The 22,299-nt window shown below is 41.4% G+C and overlaps 1 protein-coding gene across 1 annotated transcript in view; it reads left to right on the forward strand.

Moving 5' to 3' along the window:
• Nucleotides 1-13,221, forward strand: part of Spata16 (spermatogenesis associated 16) — a 216,507-nt gene extending 203,286 nt beyond the window's left edge. Inside the window, exon 10 of the mRNA XM_059265083.1 lies at nt 12,938-13,221. Coding sequence (XP_059121066.1) covers nt 12,938-13,060 — 123 coding nt within the window. The 3' untranslated portion in view covers nt 13,061-13,221. The remainder of the gene's footprint in view (nt 1-12,937) is intronic.
• Nucleotides 13,222-22,299: the final 9,078 nt, after the last annotated feature.

A 22,299-nucleotide genomic window follows, 5' to 3' on the forward strand; every position in this document is an offset into this window, starting at 1 on the left:
TATTAACTAATGCAAAAAAGGTCAAATTAGATGCCATCCATAAAATAATATTCAGAAAATTAGAAATAGAAGTTGTTTCATTGAATTGTTAAAGAAAACACGCAAAAATTTCACAGGTAACAGTACACTTCAAAATGAAAAACTTAATGCTTTCCCTTAGATCAGGAGCAAGGCAAAGATGTCAGTACTTAGCACCCATACCCAACATGGAGCTGGAAATGCTAACCACTGCAGTAAGATGAGAAAGAGAGAGTGTGCAGGCAACAAGGAAGAAAAAAAAAACTGTCCCTATTTATAAATGACATGATTGTCTGCATAGACAATCCCATAGCTTGTCACACACATGCACTTCTGAAAATAATGTAAGTTCAGCAATGTTGTAAGAGAAGATCCATAAACACAGCTCATCTGCATTTACACCATCAGTAATCGGGTAGAGATGGACCATTAACAATTGCTCAAAGTAGATGTTTTCAGGGACTCTAACAAAACATGTACAGGACTTATTCACCAAAATCTACAAAGCAGTATGAAAATTTCATAATGAAATCCATCACTGTGTAGAATTAGTATAATACCTTAAAAACTACAAAATAACAATGAAAAGAGCCAAAGATCTAAGTGAGTGGAGAGAGATGCAGTAATGTAGTGTTCCCATCGGCCTTTGGACACTGATACACATGGTAATATAATTTCTGTTAAAATTTCAGCAAAATGTTTAATGACACATGTAAAAATTTTCTAGACAAAGATAGCAGAAACAAATCTTTCTAGAGAATAAATGAGGAGAAGTTGGAGACATGGCTCCGCAATTAAGAGCATTGGCTGCTCCTCAAGAGGACCCGAAGAAGTATGGTTCCCAGCATACACATCAGGTGGTTCAAGACCACCTGTGTCTGGGTTAGGGTTTTTATTGATGTGAGGAGACACCATGACTATGGCAAGTCTTATAAAGAGGACATTTAATTGGGGTGGCTTACAGTTTCAGAGGTTCAGTCCATTATCATCATGATGGGAGCACGGCAGCATGCTGGCAGACATGGTGCTGAAGCTGAAGGTGCTACATCTTGCAGGCAACAGGAAGTTGACTGGATCACTGGGCAATATCCTGAGCAAAAGAGACCTCCAAGCCCACTCCCACAGTGACACACTTCCTCCAACAAGGCCATATCTCCTAATAGTGCCACTCCCTTTGGAGGCCATTTTCTTTCAAACCACCATGTAGTTGAAGTTTTCCTGTGTCCACCCAGCTCCTGCAGCCGCTCAGACCCAAGTAAACTCATAGAGACTTATATATCTTATAAACTGTATGGCTGTGGCAGGCTTTTTGCTATCTAATTCTTATATCTTAAATTAACCCATTTCTATTCATCTATAAGTTGCCACGTGGCTTGTGACTTACCGGTACTTTTACATCTTGCTTCCTCTGTGTCTGGCTGGCAACTCCTCTCTCAGCCTTCCTGTTCCCGGAATTCTCCTCTCTGCTTATCCCGCCTATACTTGCTGCTTGTCTACTGGCCAATCAGCATTTTATTTATCAACCAAATCAGAGCAGCACACATTCACAGCATACAGAAAGACATCCCCAACACCACCACAACCTATAACTCCAGCTCCAGGGGATCTGATACCCTCTGGCCTATAGGGCCACCTGCACATTAGTGCACATGTCACACAGACACACACACATGAATTCATAAATAATGAAGCAAGTCTTTTTAAAGGAATAAAGAGAAATCATTCTTTGCAATTAAAAAATTTCAGCTTCTGTTATAAAAGTGCAAAGTTAATTCAATGAACAAAATATAATATTTTCAGCAAGTGGAGAGGGAGCATGTAAACAGCCATGGGGAGAGAGAGAACCATAACATCATCACTACTGCGAGCATTAACTTAAAATGGGCAATATACTTCAAAGTAAATGTGAAGCTATACAATTCTTAGGTAAAACAAATAGTGAAAATCTTCTGGATCTTGATCTGTGTAAAAATCTCCTTAACTTGATACCAAGCTACAGTTACAATCTAATCAACAAATTAAACTTCATGAAAATTAAAAACTTTTTATTTTCCCTATGAATGGTTTCTTAAATAAATGAAAAGATAAATTTAAAGTGAGAAAAATGTGGTTCTAAAACCACATATATAAACATATCTGTGTATAATCACACACACACACACATACACACACACACACACACACACACACACACACACACACACACACACGTGCATATATAAACTGGGAATGGTGGCACATGCCTGTAATCACAACTCTTAGAAGGCTGAGGCAGGAGGACTGTGAGTTCAAGGCCAGCTTGGCCTATAGCGAGACATTGACTCAAAAATAAATTACCTAATTTTTAAGTACATAAAAATTCTCAAAATTCACCTGTAAAGAAAATGAAGGTCAGCAGCATGTGATAGCCTGAAAAACAAAACCTCAAGAAGTCACTACATACTTGTCAAAATGGCTTAAATAAAAATATTGACAACATTTAATCCTGGTGAAGATGTAAGGAATTGGATCAGATGAGCTTTGCTAATGGGAAGGAAAAATGGTGTGGCAAGTTAGAATAGAATATGACCATTTCATTAAAAAAAAATAATGCACTGAACGGAGAAGAGATGAAGAGGAAGAGTGGGGGTAAATACAATCAACATATATTTTATGCATGTATAAAAACAGTGCTAAATCCATTATTTTGCATAATTAATATATTTTAACATGATAAAATAAATATGCAGCTACCACATGACCTGTTAATTACTCTCCTGGGCATCTATCCCAGAGAAATGAAGACTTACAGTTACACAAAACCAGGTGGGAAACATTCATGCCAACTTAATTCATAGTAGCCCCAACATTTAAATGATCTAATCATCATTCATAGGGTAAATGACTCACCCAACTATTTATCTAGACCATTTGATCATGCCCATCAGTAAGAAGAAACAAACAGATGTGTTTGTCAGAATAAACCTCCCAAAGAGAATAGAATGAGATAATGGGTCCATCAGATAATCTTCTAAATGACAGAACTGATTAGTAGTTGACAGGTTAAAGAAGGGAACAGAGAGAGAAAAATGGGCGGCTATTCAAAAACATGCAAAATCTGTGTCTTGCTTGTGTGTATCAATGTCAATACACTGACTATTGTGTTCCTCTGTAGTTCAGGATGTTAATTACCCTTGTGAGACCTGGGAACAAAAGAACACAGCTTCTTCCTGAGCTGCTGCTTACCAGTGAATGCAAATCTCCGTTCTCTTAAAATGAAAAGTTTGATAGCACACGTTCAGCTCTGTGGTGCATGCCTGTAGTCCCGGCACTCAGAAGGCAGAGGCATAAAGATGCTGCAAGGTCAAGACTGACTCAGTTTACATAGCAAGTTTGAGGTCAGCCAGGGCTACATGGTAAGACTCTGTTCAAAGTTCAAAAATAATAACAGTAATGATAAAATATATTCAATCTTCAAAGAAATTTTGCACTTAAACTCTAAAAGATGAATTATTTTAAAAAATCATGATGGACTTTTAGTCTGTTTAGTTATTATAGGAAAATACCATAGTCTGAATAGCATACGACAGAAATTTGTTTGTGTGTTGTATGTGTGTGTGTGTCTATGTATGTGTTTGTGTGACTGTGTATGTCTGTGTGTGACTGTGTGTGTCTGTGTGTCTCTGTGTGCATGACTGTGTGTGTCTGTGTATGTGACTGTATGTCTATGTGTGTGACTGTGTGTGTCTGTGTGTGTCCGTATGTGTGACTGTGTGACTATGGCGGGGGGCAGGGGGAGATTCATGTGAAAGAAGGGACAAGCAAGCTCCTTTGGGCTTTGTTTTTAAGAGCAGTGAATCATGAGGGCCCTCCTTCTATGATCCAATCATTTTCCCAAAGCCCCATCTTCTTTATTTTTTTAAGCTTTATTTTTAATTATGTACATGGGGAGGTATGTGCATATACATGCAGGTACTCACGGAGGCCAAAAGAGAGTGCCAGATCCTTTGGAGCTGGAGTTACAAAAGGTTGTAAGACAACCTGGTGTGAGTGCTAGGAACCAAACTCCAGTCTTCTGCAAGAGTAGTAAGTGCTCTTAACCACCAAGCCATCTCTCCAGCCTCCAGCCACCACCTTCCTTACTATGACCTCAAGAAGGTTTTCAGTGGAGAATGTTCAGGAGATGCCCATGTTCAAGCCACAGCATGCAACTTTGGACAAAGTGATAGCAACGTTCAATAATAAGATTTTTTTAACTCTATACTAGATAAAAAATATTGTCATAGTGGGCATTTTCAATCAGTTGGTATGTATTTTGGCATGGAGTTTTTTGTGTGTTTGCTAACATTTCTGGACTAGGTACCTGAGATTCGCATGTTGTATAATACAACAAATCCACTAAGTAAGAAGAGAAGCATGAGGATCTGACTGAATACTAGCCAAAAGGTAGAGCAACTGCAGCAACAATGGTGTTTCAGAAACTGAGCTTATTTTAGAAATTAATTTCAAGCATGTTTGAAAATAATTGTAATTCTAATAAGAATTAAAATTCAAACCATTAAGGGTGATAAATATTTAAAAGCATTTGGTCTGGAAATTAAGCTGGAACAGAGCAAAGGAACTCATGTAATCAAATCCACTGTGGTGGAGTGAAATATCTGTTTTGCTGAGAGGATTTTTGGCCCAAACTGCTAATCACTGAGAACACATTCGCATTCTGTAACCAACGCTCCAGTCGCGTGCTTCTGATATTTATTCCTGGAGAGTTTGACTCTGGTTACTTATTCTTTTTCTTCTAAAGGCAAAATCTTTTATAGTCCTTTCTTCTTTCTTCCTTTCTTCTTTCCTTCCTTCCTTTCCCTTCTTTCCTTTTTTTTTGATTCCTTTCACCCACCAGTTCCTGAGTCATAACCATCTGCAAGCAAACCCATTTAGACCCAGACGACCTGAGACCTAACAGGAAGCCCCAAACTCAGCATCTTCTTTATTTGGATAATGTAACCACTCATTCGTGTTTGAGATAGACTTCTTTTTTTCAAAAAGATCTATGTTGTTTTTCAGTTGTGTATTTCTGTATACATATGATTGTGTGCACACAAGTGCAAGGTGCTAACAGAGACCAGAAGAGGACATCAGATGCCCTGAAGCTGGGGTTTGAGGCCCTTGTGAGATGCCTGACCTGGTACTGCCAAATGAACTCCAGTTCTCTGAAAAAACACCAAGCGCTCTTGACTGTTGAGCCATCTCTCTAGGCCCTGAGATAGAGTTCACACTGCCGCTATTTGCCGACCACCCCGTTTCCCAAGCTGTTGACTGCACCTGTGCAGGGGGATCCAACCAAATGAGGATTCTTCAAAACTACGGAAAGTGAACTAAGAGGATCAAAGCCATGCTTGAGGACAAAGCTGTAACTAATTTGAGCTCTCTTTCTCTTTGTGGGTTACTTAATCGGCTAAATTCACTTGTGAGGCCTAATGCCACAAACTGAGTGGCTTAGATGGAAGGAGTAAATGCCTAGTTCTGGAGTCTAAGAGTCTGAAAAGGAAGCACACACAAGGCCAGTTCCTCCTGAGTGCCATGAAGAGGGTCTGCTTCTGTTGCATTCCTCCCCTGGCTTCTGGGACTTCCAGTTGCCATTGTGGGGTCTTGGCTTGCAGGAACAACACCCAGTCTGTACTCTCATTGTCACTTGACTTCCTCCCTGAGTGCCATCTCCAAAGCTCTTCCTTTCAAAAGGGCACTGGTCACTTTGGATTAGAATGACCCCAGTCTGATTTGATTACCAGTGTAAGAGTATCTCTGATTCAAAAAAAAGAATAAATCACCGTTGAGTGTTTAACCACAAAGGGAACAAAGCTATATCAACTGTCTCGAGTTTCAGGGAGCTTCACAGAAGAGGGGACAGAAAGAATGGATGAGCAGGAGAATGGGAATAGTGCTGTGAAATTCTGTCTTCTGGACACACCATGACTACTGCACTCATGAATTCAACAGCAGCAATGGTTACCTGCAAAAGATCCAGCCAATGAAACCAGTCAACATTTCAGCAGGCTGCACGACTTTGACTTGATGAGTGTCTTAGTTTGGGTTTTGTTGCTGTGAAGTGACACCATGACTAAGGCAACTCTTTTTCTTTTTTTTTTTTTTCTTTTTTTTTTTTTTTTTGGTTTTTCAAGACAGGGTTTCTCTGTGTAGCTTTGCGCCTTTCCCACTAGCCCAGGCTGGCCTCGAACTCACAGAGATCTGCCTGGCTCTGCCTCCCGAGTGCTGGGATTAAAGGGACTAAGGCAACTCTTACAATAGAAAGCATTTAATTGGGGCTTGCTTACAGTTTCAGAGGTCTAATCCATTATCATCATGGCGGGGAGCATGGTAGCATGCAGGGAGACTTTGTACTGGAGAAGTAGCTGAAATTTTTACATCTGGATCCACAGGCAACAGGAATAGAGAGATCATGGGCCTGGCATAGGCTTTAGAAACTCCAAAGCCCACCCCCAGTGACACACTTCCTCCAACAAGACCACATCTACCCCAACAAGGCCACACCTCCTAATCTTTCTTGAGTAGTGCCACTCACCGATGACTAAGCATTTAAATATATGAGCCTATGTGGGCCATTCTTATTCAACCCACCACATTCCACTTCTGACCCTTACAGGTTTATAGCCATATTATAATGCAAAATGCATTTAGTCCAACTTCAAAAGTCTCCATGGTCTAAATCACAATCTCAACACTATTTAAAAGCCCAAAATTCAAAGGCTCTCTGAGACTCACAGCCATCTCTTAACTGTAACCCCCTATAAAATCAAAATCAAAAAGCAGATCACATACTTCCAACATATAATGTCCCAGAACATATGTTACCATTCCAAAAGGGAGAAAAAAGAGCATAATGAGAAAGTATTGGACAAAAACAAGACCAAAAACCAGCAGGGCAAACACTAAACTCTGCATCTCCATGTCTGATGTCAAATACCCTTCAGATCTCCAACTCTTTTCAGCTTTGCTGACTGCAACACACACCCCCTCTCTGTTTCCAGGCACTGTCTGCAGCCTTCCTTGGCAGGCAACCCCAATTCTGGCATCTCCAACACCTTGGAGTCTCCAATTAAATCCGGGTTTCACCTTCACAACTTTATACAATGGCCTCTCTAGGCCTCCATACAGGGACACCTCTGACACACGTCTGGCTACAGTGGCTTCCCCTAGCCACAGAGGGAGATTCTACAACCCCTTCTCCACAAAGCTGAAGCTGCCAAGTTCCTGGCCCCTCTTTCAAATACATTTTCATCAGCTTTCTGTTTTTGATGGTTTTCTTCACTGCTTAAGCTTTCCTGTAATTCCTTTTCACAGTTGGAAGCTTAGCTGTGTGGGTCTTGCTCTGAGGTCACCACTCCCTTTATTCTCTTTAGCATCAGGCTTTTCTTTAAACTCTTTATCTCCTCGAACACTGAACTTGACTCCAATATTACATTTTTCTGGTGCTCCTTTTCCCCTCAAACTGTACGTTTTGTATTTTTCATTCCTCAGCTTGCTCTTTTTCATTAGATTTGCATAAGAGTGGCCGCTAATAGCCATATGACACAGTCAATACTAGGCTGTCTTGAACTCTCCTCTGCCGATGTCATTTATACAAAAGTCTTCAATTTAGGTTCAGGCAGATTTTTAGGACAAGGGCAAAACACAGCCACATGCTTTGCTAAAATATCACAAGAATGGTCTCTAGGCCACTCTATTATTCTTCCCCTCTGCAACATCTTGATCTAGGCTGCCACAGTTCAAATTGTCCCCGGCACTGTCTTCCATACTCCTACTAAGATAGTCCATTAATCCCCAATTAAAGTACCCATCTGCTTTTCTAGTCCAAGATCCCAAAGTCTTCCATAGTCCTCCAAAAACACAGCATGGTCAGGTCTGTCACAGCAAAACCCCAGTCCATGGTACCAACTTCTGTTTTAATTACTCTTCTCTTGCTGTGGAGAGACACCATGACCAAGACAACTCTTATAAAAGAAAGCATTTAATTGGGGCTTGCTTATAGTTTCAGAGGTTTAGTCTGTTATCTTCATAGCAGGAAGAATGGCAGCATGCAGGTACACACTGGAGCAGTAGCTGAGCGGTACATCCTGATCCATAGTTGGAAAGAGAGAGAAACACTGAACCTGCCTTGGGCTTTTGAAACCTCAAAGCCAACCCCTAATAACACACTTCCTCCAACAAGACTACATCTACTCCAAGAAGGCCACACCTTCTAATCCTTCTCAAATAGGGCTACTCTCTGATGACTAAGCATTCAAATATATAAGCCTATGGAGGCCATTCTTATTCAAACTATCAAAAAAAGGGAGAGAGAGGACATGAAGGTGATGAGGATAAGTGTCAGAGGGAGCATCTGGGAGAGGAAGAGGGGACAGTTTAGGGGGCATAGGATCAAGATCAATTGTACACATCTATTAAATTGTTAATGAATAAATAAAAATTAAGACTAAGTATCTGAAATACTAGAAGTTAAGATTTTAACAAAGTTCAAGAGAAACACAATCTATATTAATTTATGTTGAAACTCGTAACAATAGTATTTAGATATGAATTACAAGGTCTTAAGAGGGCAAGGGATGTAGATCAGTTGGTAGAGTGCTTGCTTAGTATGCAGGAAGCCCTAGGTTAGATCCTCAGTACCATGTAAACCAAGTGTCAGATGTGATGGCTACATGACAAGTTTGAGGTCTTCCTGGACCACAAGAAAACCTATCTCTAAACAAAATTAAACAAAACAAAACCCTACCTAATGACAATTTATCAACTCTGATATAACTGATAACCAACATCCACAGAGTAGACTAGAGCCTGCCCTCCCCCTGAGAACTTCAGATCCCCGCAGTCATCAGACATCCAGAACTCTCTGCAATCACCATCAGTCCATCACCCACGTCACCACAGTGCCAAGTCAGCAATGACACACGTGGACATAAGGAAATGTCACCTGCCCATTTTGCAAATGGCAATATTGGACGCAGAGTGGCCAAGCAGCCTGACACTGCTAAGCAAATAGATGATGTACCAAAAAGATAGACTAAAAACCCCATGCCGCCAAACAAGCATTTTCTCTTTGTCACTTCCTTGTGTATTCTTTGTGTTTCATTTCCCTAAGGGCCTTATAGAAATTTCTATCATTTGCAATCTGTTCTTAGTTATGTGAATCTATTTTCCCTTCAACCAGCATTTTTCTTTTTTTTTTTTCACTTAAAAAAGGAAAATAAAGACCCAGCTTTATTAAAATACTCTGCAGCTCTCCTGTCCTTCAGTAAGTACAGAAGCACAAATGGATTTACTTTACTGACTACTGTGTCATTGGTATAATGGTGTAATCTAAGGGAATAGCCCCACCTCTGAAAGTGTGTGTGCGTGTGTGTGTGTGCGCGCGCGCGCGCGCGCGCGCGCGCGCACACACACACACAGACCAGACCACCCAGATCTCACCTGAGTCCAAGTCAGGGAATTTCATGACTGGGTGTGGCCTTGGAATTATCTGGGATGCCCTTCTTATAATACAAAACATCGGTAAGACCTGAGGCCCAGAGAGCACACAGAGCAAGGACAGGACAAGCCAAGCCCGCTGAGTCGTCACGGGGCTGAACAAACATGCCAAGTTCACCGTGTGTTCATTGCCTTGACAGCCTGGACACTAGACAATGGTGACGGAGTGATGGGCACTGGACATGGTGTCTGTTAATCCTACAAGGGGAGAGAAAACCTCCTGTTATGCTGAACACCTGTATCAGTAGGAGTGTGGGAAAAAACACTGATTTCTGAATCTCCTCAACTCCCTTACTAGAAAGTGAAGGATTGCTGGGGATCCGTCATATCCTAGGTTTTGAAAATAATAATATAGGATTCAGTTTCACAAAACGGATATTATGTAAGTTACCATAAACTATTGAATAAAACTTGTAACACTGGGGCCAGAGAGATGAGTTAAGAGCTTAAGAGTTAAGAGCACTTATTGCTCTTGCAGAGGATCAGGGTTTGAGTCTCATTACCCACATGGTGGCTCACCGCCATCTGTAAGGCCAACTCCAAGGGATCCAATGCCCTCTCTGGCCTCTTACAGCACCAGGCACACACATGGTGCCCATATGTACATGCAAGCAAAACATTCATATACATAAGATTAATCTAAAACTGTTTTAAAAACAACATGTAATATGCAGAGATGAATGAATGGCTGCAGGAATACATTACTAAGGCACAACTTGGGCTGACTAGGAGAGGAGAACTCCACAGAGGCATTGGCGTTTACCCAGAAGTGCGAAGGAAATGGGGTCCCACAGAAAGCAGAGCCCCAGGAGGGTCAAGGGTGCAGAGGCACCTGGTATCTAGGGTGACTGAGAGATGTGTCACACGGATGAAGCAGATGGACTGGCAGAGAGCAATGGAACAGGTCCACTGGGATGGGTGTGGCCACATGGAATCCATTTCAAGTATTTTAACCAAGACAGACATGGCCAGACTTATTTCAAAGGGATCATTTCATGTCAATGTGAGATTGACAGAAAGAGCAACACGTGACAGGCTGGATGGGCCAGGAGCATACCACATCAGTGCTCAAGCTAAACCACTTGGCTCCAGTCTCCCATTATCTACCACGCTGACTTGGCTTGCATTTTTCTTTATTTTCTTTTGTTTTTCTTTTTTTTTTTTTCTCTCCTCCCTAAGACAGGATCTCCTTTGTAGCCCAGGCTAGCTTTCAACTTAAAATCCTCCTGGCTCAGACTCCCACAGGCTAGGATTATTGGCTTGTGCAACCACACTCAGACATCGTTGTCTTTTTTTTTTTTTTTTTAATGAAGGGGCACCCATTTAGTCAACACTGCTCTTATTAAAACTATTGCCAAAAACAAAAATGAAAGCAGCACTCACTTTTGCATGATTTTTTTTTTCTTGTTGGAGAAGGCTTGTTTTTGTTGAGGTATAATTGCCATTTCAAATTGTATTTGAGCCAGTTGGGAACACTGTAATTGTCAAGAGTCGACAAGGGTACATTGTCAGCGCAAATGACAGGGAGGAGTCACCAACTCAACTACCAAAGAAACGCAGTGTCAGCCATTGTGTTTGTGTGATTGTATGTAATGACTTCTCTGGTTTGTTGCTGTTGTTTTTCTCTTTGTTTTTACTCACTAGTTGCATGAAAATTGGATAGTGTAAAATACATGGAATACATAAAACAGTGGCTTGACTCCAGGCTATTTTGATGATTCCTGCAGGGACAAGACGTCATAAATGACAATGTGCTTTTGAAGACATTTACCTGATGTAACTTCGAAAAGGTTCTCGGAAAGAGTTGCTTTGCATAAATAAGTTATCTGTTTTCCTAAGGAACCCAGCCGAAGTTTATATCACCTGGAGTGATGTGTCCTTAGCCTAACATGCAGATGAGTGCAGCCATTTATTACTCTCACTTTGACAATCCAAATTATCTTTTGGATATAGCCCTGAATGATAAATCAGATGGTTTAAGAGCAGGACTCAAAATTGGAAAATTGAAGTTCTAAGTGCTTTTATCTTAAGTAGATGGTACCTTGAATAGTAAGTGCCCCCGCTCTGAGCTAAGTTAATGACCATGAGCTCTGTAGTGAGTGATGTTAGACTAAGACAATGTGCAAATCTAGCGAGGCAAGGCTAAGTATGAATTGTATCTACCGACTTTCATGAAAGCCCAATTCAGCATATATGAAAATTTTTATCCTCTAGTTTTTCAGACAAACATTATAAAATATATCTAGCCAGCTACCACTGGATAATTGCAGATTTTCTTTGAAAAGGGCTAGTAGTTTTTCTTTTCTCAAGAATTATTTTTCTGTATGTCAATGTGTCATTGTTTCACCTTAGTCCCAGAGTGTGACTTTTTTTTTTTTTTAAATAAAATGTACTTTCAAATTTTTCCTTTAATTTCAGAGAGCAATGGCTCCTGCCAAGACTATGTGGAATATCCAGTTTTCTCCAGTGTTGGCCAGGGTCCTTTTATAGAAATGCTAGGCTTACCAACTTTGAGAGAGCAGATTCATTTTTTCTCTTGGTTTCATAAAGCGCTGGAGAAAACTGCTAAGGTTACATTTTCACCATGCAGTCTTTTGAAATCCCTTTATTCAACGGCTGCCAGAAAGAATGTGGAAGTGATATGCCTCTCCATCCCCACTGTATGGGTTGAGCAGAAAAGCCAGCATCTGCAGGCCTGCAGAGTAAAGCAAGGGAACCGGAAATAGAAACCTGTTTCCCTTCTGTCTACCAACGCTGTCTCTACTCCTTGTGCTTGAACGGGGCCTGTGGTTGTGACGAATTTTAAATTCTTCATTTTCATAGGTTTCCAAGGCTCTATGTTAGTTAATTTTATCATTATTGTAGCCAAACACCTCAAAAGAAGTAGTTTAAGGGAGGAGGGTTCTAGTTTAGCACATGGTTTCAGAAGCGATGGACGGGGCTGGAGAGATGGCTCAGCAGTTAAGAGCACTGGCTGCTCTTCCAGAGGACCAGGGTTCAATTCCCAGCACCCACATGGCAGCTCACAACTGTCTGTAACTCGAGTTCCAGGAGATCTGACACCTTTACATCAATGTTCATAAAATAAAGTTAAATTTAAAAAAAAAAAAAAGAAGAAGAAGAAGCGATGGAGTCTGCCACGACAGGGAAGGGATGGCTGCCGGAGCAGGAGGCATCTGATCGCACTGTGTCTAAGTCAGGAAGCAGAGAGCAGCAGGCAGCCGAGCCTCAAAGCTCACCCTCAGTGATACACTTCCTTTAGTGAGGCTCCGCCTCTTAAGTGTCCCAAGACCTTGCACAATAGCCAGGGTTCAAACACATGAGCCTTTGGAGACCTTTCACATTCAAATTAGAATGCCCAAAAAACAAGCAAAGACCTCTTTCTGTTTACTACTTCTAGGTCGGACGAATTGAAGACTTTCTATACCAACTAGAAGACAACTTCTTAAAAACTAAGAAACTGAGAACTGCTCGGAGGCAGAAAACGAAACTGAAGAGGCTTCAAACTGTGCAGCAAAACTAGACCCTAGGGAGCAGGCTGACCGACCGAGGTGTCTTGAGAGGCTGAGGTGAACAGCATCTGGGTAACAAAGGCTGTCACCACAGCACACCCTTGCCAAAGATACTCTATACTTCTTTAATTTCAACTGGTAGCAATAAACGTTCTCAACATGCTTGACTTGACTCACGCTCAAATTATTCTTGTTTGAAGAGCTCATGGAATAACTGCTGCTGCCTCCTTTACCTGCCTTTTTCTTCCAGACTTTACTTTACTCGAGGTCCACCCCAGGATGCTGATAGTCATGCATGCTTCTTGGGAAATAGCCACATGCCACATGCAGATAAAAGCCTATTTACAATGACCGAGCTGATGGTATATGTCCTCAGTCCTTGAGGAGGTGGCCATATGCCGTTCGGCTGACACTGTCAGTTCTCTCACTGAAATCTCCATCCCTTCCTCTGGAGCTTTTATGTTTTGTTTTACCTGCTCTTTAAGCAAACATAGATTCTCATATTTGACCTGATGGTATATCTGAAGCTAACATGCGAGACTCCAACTAATGCCCGTAAGAGGATTTAGAAATAGAGATAATAGGAGGGACCTGGACAGAAAGTAACATAAACAGATAAGTACAAGTTATAAATACTGAGAATAATAAATAAGGCCTTATACTACCTTCATGATAAGAATATGAAATGAAAGAGTACTGAGTATTTCTTGATGCAATGAGATGGTGAAGGAACAGATTAAAAGCTTGCTCTTAAGATATGGGAGGTTTATGTAGTCATAATTCAAGACATAAATATTGAAATGAAACAGTCAGAAGTTCAGATTCTCTGGGAACAGTTTGTTCAACTCCTACTTTTATCAAATAATACAGTTTTGTCCTCCACCCCACAGGGAACCCACCTCCATTGCTGACCTCCTCTCACATTAGTTATTAATAGAATTATAATTGATTAAAGACCATGAATATTAAGAAACTGTTTTTTGTTTCTAAGCTCATTCCAGAACATTTTATTTTCTATAAGCACTGGGGAACTATTTCCTTTCATGAACATGAGTCTAGCTAAATGAGAGAAGCCCAAGTTGACTTAGCTGTCCATCTGACTGATGATAACACCTCTGACCACTGTTCAGGAATTCCATAATCAGGTGGGGAGACTGAGGCAATATCCCAGTGGGCAAGAAAGGGACTTGAATTTGGATCCACAGCATTCATGTAAAAAGCTGGATCTATGGGCAAGAGTGAGGAGGTAGAGATAGAATGGAAAGAAACTTGGGAAGACACTCACTGTCATTCTCTGGCCTCCACATGGACACAGTGCACACACACACATGAATACATTCATATACACTTATACAAAAATTGAAAGACGAAGTTCAACTGTAAGAAAAATGACTTTCTCTGGCATTTCCTTGAAAGTGAATATAGGGAATTTTATTCTGTAACATTTCCAAGACACCAAATGCAAACCCAGAAAAAACTTCTTGGCCAAACAGAAGAGAAATATACTATTTTCTCTAAGACCTATTTTAAATAATATTAGCTAAATAGCTAGTCCATGCTAATCACCATGTCCATCTACCTTTTGCTAGAACAAAGTTCTGCTGGCCTCTGGAGCCAGGAATAACTTCTCTTTCAAAATATCTGTGCTGGATAGTTTTCTGTCAAGCTGACACAAGCTAGAGTTATCTGAGAGAACCTCAACTGAAAAAATGCCTCCATAAGATGCAGCTGTAGGCAAACCTATAAGGCATTTTCTTAGTTTTTTGATGGGGGAGGGCCCAGCCCAGGATGGGTGGTACCATCCCTGGGCTGGTGGTCCTGGGTTCTCTAAGAAGGCAGGTTTGAGCAAGCCAGGAGGAACAAGAAAGTAAGCAGCACCCTCCATGGCCTCTGCATCAGCTTCTTCTTCCAGGTTCTAGTCCTTCTTGAATTCTTGTACTAACTTTCTTCAGTGAGGGACTATGAGGTGTAAGTGTAAACCAAACGAACCCTTTCCTCATCATCTTGCTTTTGGTCATTGTATTGCATTATAGCAATAGTAACTGTAATTAAGACAATATCTGTGGGATGATTCAGCCCTAACAGGCCTGAGGGTCAACAGGCCCAAACCAGGAATGAGAGCATGTGCATAAGATACTTCCTGAGTGCCAACCTGGGTCTGCCTAAGGGCCTTAGCAACAGCAGCTGAGACATGATCTGAGATGACCTGGACCAATGAGAGGCAGCCACATCACACCAGCAGATGCATATTCATCAGCCCTTCCCTGCCTCCCAGAGTCTGTGTCATTGGCTCTGTGCCTACTCACCCCATCCCCCAAAGGGAACAGCACAGGACCCTGCCTCAAATATCTAAACAAATTATCATCGCCAAACTGACCAACTACACAAGGGTGAGTAAATCTGCCCATAAACTGTTGGGGAGACTGCCACTGGATTCCCCCCAAAGAAGAAACCCCAGGGAGGCCCTGTGACCCCACAACAATCATATATGCTCTAGTCCACATCTACCTGATTTCAAGCACCTTATCGTTTTTGTCATGATTTCTTGATTATTCCTAAGGAATTTTGGTTCTATGGCTGTTTTGGCTTTTTTTTTTTTTTCTTAAATGTGAATGAGTGCCTGAATGCATGTGTGTGGCTGGTGTATGTGGAGGTTACAAGAGAGTGTTGGATCTCCCACAACTGAAGTTATAGATGGTTATGATCTACCATGTGGGTGCTGGGAATCAAACCCAGGTAGTCTGGAAGAGTAGCTGGGGCTCCTGAGCCATGCCTCCATCTTCTTTGGCTTTTTATTTTCAAATTTTTAAAATCTGTGAGAAAGTGACAAGAATAGACAATATGACCAATGAGCAGTCTACACAAGTCTTCTGCAACTATTAACAATTTATCACATTCCCTCTCTCCTCTTTCAAATGCCCATTATGATACATTCACAGGACAATGATATCATTGCCCCTATTGTGGTCTAAGCTTGCTTTCTCTGTCAGACAAGCCCTGAGCTACATTAACTTATTTAGGAATTGCTGGAGGAGGAGGCACTGGACAGTCCAGTCCATCACAGCCATCTCTTCCTTGTCATTGTTGGCCTTTCTTCAGCATTGCTGATAATGGCAGCAGCATCCAATGTGCTTGGGATCTTCAAAGAAGGAAATGTGAGTAGCAAAGCTGTCTGCTACTGTTTTGGTTTGGTTTGGTAACAAAGAGCCTTGCAACTTGCAGATATGATACAATCTTGGAACTGTTAGTTCACATTTTTCTACATCTTCAAGAGTGACATATATTTTTCCTTTGAGAGCAGGTGATACAATGTTTTTAAAAAAGCAAAGCTGTTCTAATTTGCTTTCCTTTGCTGTGTCAAAACACTCTAACCAAAATCAACTTGAGAAGGAAAGGTTTATTTGACTTTGACGTACATGTACAGGTCACAACCCATCACCAAGGGAAACCAAGGTAGGAGCATGAAGCTTGAACCTGACCTGAGATAAACTATACATACAAGCTTGCTTTCTCAAGCTTGCTCAACTACCTTTCTTCAACAGCCAGGCCCATCTGCCTATGGATGGCACCACCCTCAATAGGCATCAGTCAGCAATTGAGAAAATCTGATGAAGGCACTTCTTCAGTTGAGGTTCCCTCTTCCCAAGTGGCTCCAGGTTGATGCCAATATGACAGATGAAAGCTAGGACAAGAGGTTACACAGAAACTCAAGTGGTAGCATATATGTCAAATGAGTAACATCACTATGTCAGGATCATGCAATCTTCAAGGGAGGTGCACACAGAAACACAGGGAGCACTCCCAGATTGCTGCCATGGTGGCTATCTGTACCTTCATAGCTATAGGGTGCGGTGTTTGCTTTAAACATGCTGTCTTGGCAGGCACTCCCACATGCTTCCGATAGAACCAAATTCTAGGAACATATGCTAAAGCAATTACCAAATACATGTTGAAAAATAAAAACTCAAAGCATTCACCACAGTTTGGGGGCGTTGTGAAAGATAATATAAATGCAGCCAAAATTTCCCAGCATAAGTAATAGACTAAATGATTTATGGAAGTCTCTTCAATGCTTAACCTAACAATGTAAAAAAAATTATAATATTAAAAAGTAGAACTCAAAACCATATATAGAATAATTATAATTAGATTGTGAAATACACATATAAAAGACTGAAGGGAAATATAATAGGGTGTGAGGAATAGTTATCACTAGTGAGGTAATTATGGCCAATTTTATTTTATTTTCCTTACTATCATACAGTCTGTTCATTGGTAACAAACAATCATCTTTGAAAGATACTATTATTTAGTATCATTCTGCAGAGAAACAACTACTTTAGTTTAGCTTTTCTTTCCCTGTTTGAGAGGAAAACTGTATATTAATTCTTGCATCAGAAAAATGGCTATCTCGCAGACAGGCACCAAAGGAAGGCTTTCTTGTGGAATTCTGTAAGACACACTTTTGCACTATCTTCAACAAGAATCTCAACAGGCAGTCCAGAGAGTCACTGGAGAAAGCATTAAACAGTGCAGCAGTTTTATCGACATCAACACTTGTAAATAACAGTTCAATATTTGGGCTGTCCCTGTCTCTCTTGCTTGTATTCCATATATCTTTCTCATCTGATTATTTCTCTCAGATCTTTCCCCATGCTCACAAGATATCATCTCATGAAATATGAGATGATCACAAACTAGTACCCTTAAATCAAAATGTATTGAAAGTTGAAAGACCACTGGCAGAGCAAAGCCTTGATTTACTGTGGCTTGATTCATGGAGATGGTATGACGGAGTCTAAGTTCAATCAAATATTTCACTCATTGCCTGATCCACTCAGCAGTTCGTAGGGCTCATGGACATAGATACAAAGAACAATTGTGCCTCCTTGACAGTCAGCAGACTGTTAGAATGGAACAAAGTGACACCTGGAGGCAGGCACATAATTTTGACAAGCCATCAGAGGAAAGGAAAACCAGAAAATGGATCCAAAGAGCATCCCGAAAGTTATAAATATGAGCACATTCATCCTGGGGCTCAATGGAGAGATTCTGGAAATAATAATAATCAGAGCTCAGAATCATTCTTCCAGTACATGATATGATAAACAATAGGAGAATTTGAGGGTTAATTATTGTATTGTGCTTTTGCTGTGACCTTACATTGATCTCAAGACAATGTGCAAACTTAATATGCATTAGTAAATAAGACTGTAACTTTCACTTTAAGTACATGTTTAGGGAAGTTGCAATGCCTATATTTTTCAAGAAACCAGAGACCTTGATTCTTGATGCTAATATATTGTGTCTTAGTTAGGGTTTCTATTACTGTAATGAAACACCATGACCAAAGCAACTTGTGGAGGAAAGGGTTTATTCAGCTTACACTTTCATATTGCTGTTCACCACCAAAGGAAGTCAGGACAAGAACTCCAACAGGGCAGGATTCTGGAGGCAGGAGCTAATGCAGAGGCCATGGAGGAGTACTGCTTACTGGCTTGCTCCCAATGATTTGCTCAGTCTACTTTCTTATAGAACCCAGGACCACCAGCCTGGGGTGGTATTGTCGTGCCCACGTCGAAAGACCCCTGAGCAAGACCACCACAGAGCCGATATCCAACGCAAAACACACAGGGGTTTATTAATAACAAGCAAGCCCGGGCTTGGTTCATGTCCAACACTCCGACACAGCAGGTAGAGGAGGACAGCCCTGAGCTCCCAGAATGAGGGGCTTTTAAAGGGAAAAACCACAAGCAGGGTGGTACAAGCCTTGGCATCATATGATTGGGTGAGGGTTTGTAACCTTTGAATTTATTGGTTGGGGGTTGCAGTTATAATTTTTGGGCAGGCCTGGACAATCCCAGGCTCTGTCCTTGAGCTGCCATGGAGGCTGGCTGACCTTGCACATTCACATTGACCCATGCATGTAGCTCTAAGTTGGTGAACCTTGAGTGGTCAGAGTACGTGCAGAAAGGGAGCTACTGCAAGGACTATGTCTTTTGTTCATGGCCCTCCCAGAAACTGCTTGCTCAAGTCTCAGGAAACTGAAATTGAGGCCTGATCTCTGAGAGAAGACTGAGCAGCCTGTTATGGCATCTGCTTGGTCCTTTCACTAGGACCTAGAATGGGCTGGACCTTCTCCCACCAAACACTAATTTTGAAATTTGAAAAGAAAATGCTCTAGAGTCTTGCCCTTAGGCTGATCTTATGGAGGCATTTTCTCAACTGAGGTTCCCTCCACTCAGATGACTATACTTTGTGACAAGTTAACATAAATCTAGCCAACACATACTAAAATCTTTTTTAATAGATTTATCTATTATATTAGTTTTATGCATGAGTGTTTTGTCTGTATATATGTTTGTGCACAACATGCATGCTTGGTGCACATGGAGGTCCAAAGAGGATACCAGATGCTTTGAAACTGAAGTTACAGATGACTGTGTGATACCATGTGGATACTGGAAATCCAACCCAGATCTTCCACAAGAGCAACAAGTGTTCTTAAATACTGAGCCATCTATCTAGCCCTCTCTACATCTTTTTCTCTAAGACTTACCTATGGATGTTTAGATATGAATAGTTGTTTCTAATCCTGCACTCTTATAGATGGGGGCAGGGGACATAGTGTAACTCAGTGTCCTATCAAGTATAAAGCCCTAAAATTAAGACTGCTCACATCTCAGGGAAACCACTCAATTCAAGTTAGCTGCTAGTGATGGTAATGATAACATTGAAAGCAAAATGGACTTAAATGAGAAGACTTGGGTTCAGACCCTTAGATCTACCCGATTATTTTAGTAAGGAACAAATGGAAAAATAAAATGTAGTAAACATTGAAGCAATTAAATTATACCTTATGTTTCCTGACAGCTTAATATAAGCTCACCAGGAAGCCATTCTGAGAGCATTATCTTTCCCCTCCTCCCCCTCCTCCCCCTCCTCCCCCTCCTCTCCCTCCTCCCTCTTCTCCTCCTCCTCCCCCTCCTCCTCCTCCCCACCCCACTCCTCCTCCCCCTCTTCAGGCGTGTAACTTGAGGCCCAGAATGTGTAGTAACTTCCTCCTATCTGGAAAGTAACATGGCTGGAATTTAAACCCAGGCAGCTTTACTCCAAAATTAAGATTGGATATACTGCTTATACTGTTTCTTTCTGTGTGTTATCTGTTCTGCCTTGTGGTTCCCAAGTAACATTGGCAGTACATATTTCCTGAAATCACTGAGAAATGATCCCGGAAGCTCTCTGTGTGTGCAATATAGTTACCTTTAGTGGCATGGGGCTATCAAGTCCATGAATGTAGCCCATGTAAGCAAAGAACTAAATTTTTAAATTCAAGTATTAATTTTTGTTGTTTTTTTTTAGATTACTTCACGTGATGTCTATTCTTTTTTTTTCTTTTTTTAATTTTTTTAAATTTTATAATTTAATTTAATTTTACATATCAACCACAGATTCCCCTGTCGTCCCCTCTCTGCCCCGCCCCCACCTTCCCCCCAGCCCACCCCCCATTCACATCTCCTCCAGGGCAAAGACTCCCCTGGGGATTCAGCTCAACCTGGTAGATTCAGTCCAGGCAGGTCCAGTCCCCTCCTCCCAGGCTAAGCGAAGTGTCCCTGCATAAGCCCCAGGTTCCAAACAGTCAGCTCATGCACCAGGGACAGGTCCTGGTCCCACTGCCTGGAAGCCTCCCAAACAGTTCAAGCTAATCAACTGTCTCCAGTTGGGGGCTCCTCAGCTATTGGTTCATAGTTCATGTGTTTCCACTAGGTTGGCTATTTGTCCTGTGCTTTTTCCAAACTTGGTCTCAACAATTCTCACTCATACAATCCCTCCTCTTTCTCACCAATTGGACTCCTGGAGCTCCACCTGGGGCCTGGCCGTGGATCTCTGCATCCACTTCCATCAGTCATTGGATGAGAGTTCTAGCAAGACAGTTAGGGTGTTCGGCCATCTTATCACCAGAGTAGGTCAGTTCGGGCTTTCTCTCGACCATGGCCAGTAGTCTATTGTGGAGGTATCTTTGTGGATTTCTGGGGACCTCTCTAGCACTTTGCTTCTTCCTATTTTCATGTGGTCTTCATTTATCTTTGTCTCTTATTCCTTGTTCTCCCTCTCTGTTCTTGATCCAGCTGGGATCTTCCGTTCCCCTAAGCTCTCTTTCCCTCGACCCTTGCCCTCAATTACCTCAGCTCACCCCCAGTTTGCTCATGTAGATCTCATCTATTTCTCTGTCACTGGGTGATCCCTGTGTCTTTCTTAGGGTCCTGTTTTCTAGGTAGCCTCCCTGGAGTTTTGAGTAGCAGTCTAGTCATCTTTGTTTTACATCTAGTATCTTCCTAAAAGTGAGTACATACCATGTTTGTCTTTCTGAGTCTGGGTTACCTCACTCAGGATGATTTTTTCTAGATCTATCCATTTGCCTGCAAACCTCATGATGTCATTGTTTTTCTCTGCTGAGTAGTATTCCATTGTGTATATTATCACATTTTGTTTATCCATTCTTCAGTTGAAGGGCATCTAGGTTGTTTCCAGGTTTGGGCTATTACAAACAATGCTGATATGAACATAGCTGAGCAAGTGCCCTTGTGATATGATTGAGCATTCCTTGGGTATATGCCCAAGAGTGGTGTAGCTGCGTCTTGGGGGAGATTGATTCCCAATTTTCTAAGAAAGCACCATATTGATTTCCAAAGTGGCTGTACAAGCTTGCATTCCCACCAACAGTGGAGGAGAGTTCCCCTAGCTCCACATCCTCTCCAGCATAAGGTGTCTTCAGTGTTTTTGATCTTAGCCATTCTGACAGGCGTAAGGTGGTATCTCAGAGTTGTTTTGATTTGCATTTCCCTGATGATTAGGGATGTTGAGCAATTCCTTAAATGTCTTTCAGCCATTTGAGTTTCCTCTGTTGAGAATTCTCTGTTTAGTTCTATAGCCCATTTCTTAATTGGACTGTTGGACATTTTGATGTCTAATTTCTTGAGTTCTTTATATATTCTGGATATCAGCCCTCTGTCAGATGTGGGGTTGGTGAAGATCTTTTCCCATTCTGTAGGCTGTCGCTTTGTCTTGTTGACCGTATCCTTTGCTCTAAAAAAGCTTCTCAGTTTCAAGAGGTCCCATTGATTGATTGTTTTTTTCAGTGTCTGTGCTACTGGTGTTATATTTAGGAAGTGATCTCCTATGCCAATGCGTTCAAGAGTACTTCCTACTTTCTCTTCTATCAGGTTCAGAGTAACTGGATTTATGTTGA

This window comes from Peromyscus eremicus, chromosome 6 (assembly GCF_949786415.1).
Source record: "Peromyscus eremicus chromosome 6, PerEre_H2_v1, whole genome shotgun sequence".
Lineage (NCBI taxonomy): Eukaryota > Metazoa > Chordata > Mammalia > Rodentia > Cricetidae > Peromyscus > Peromyscus eremicus.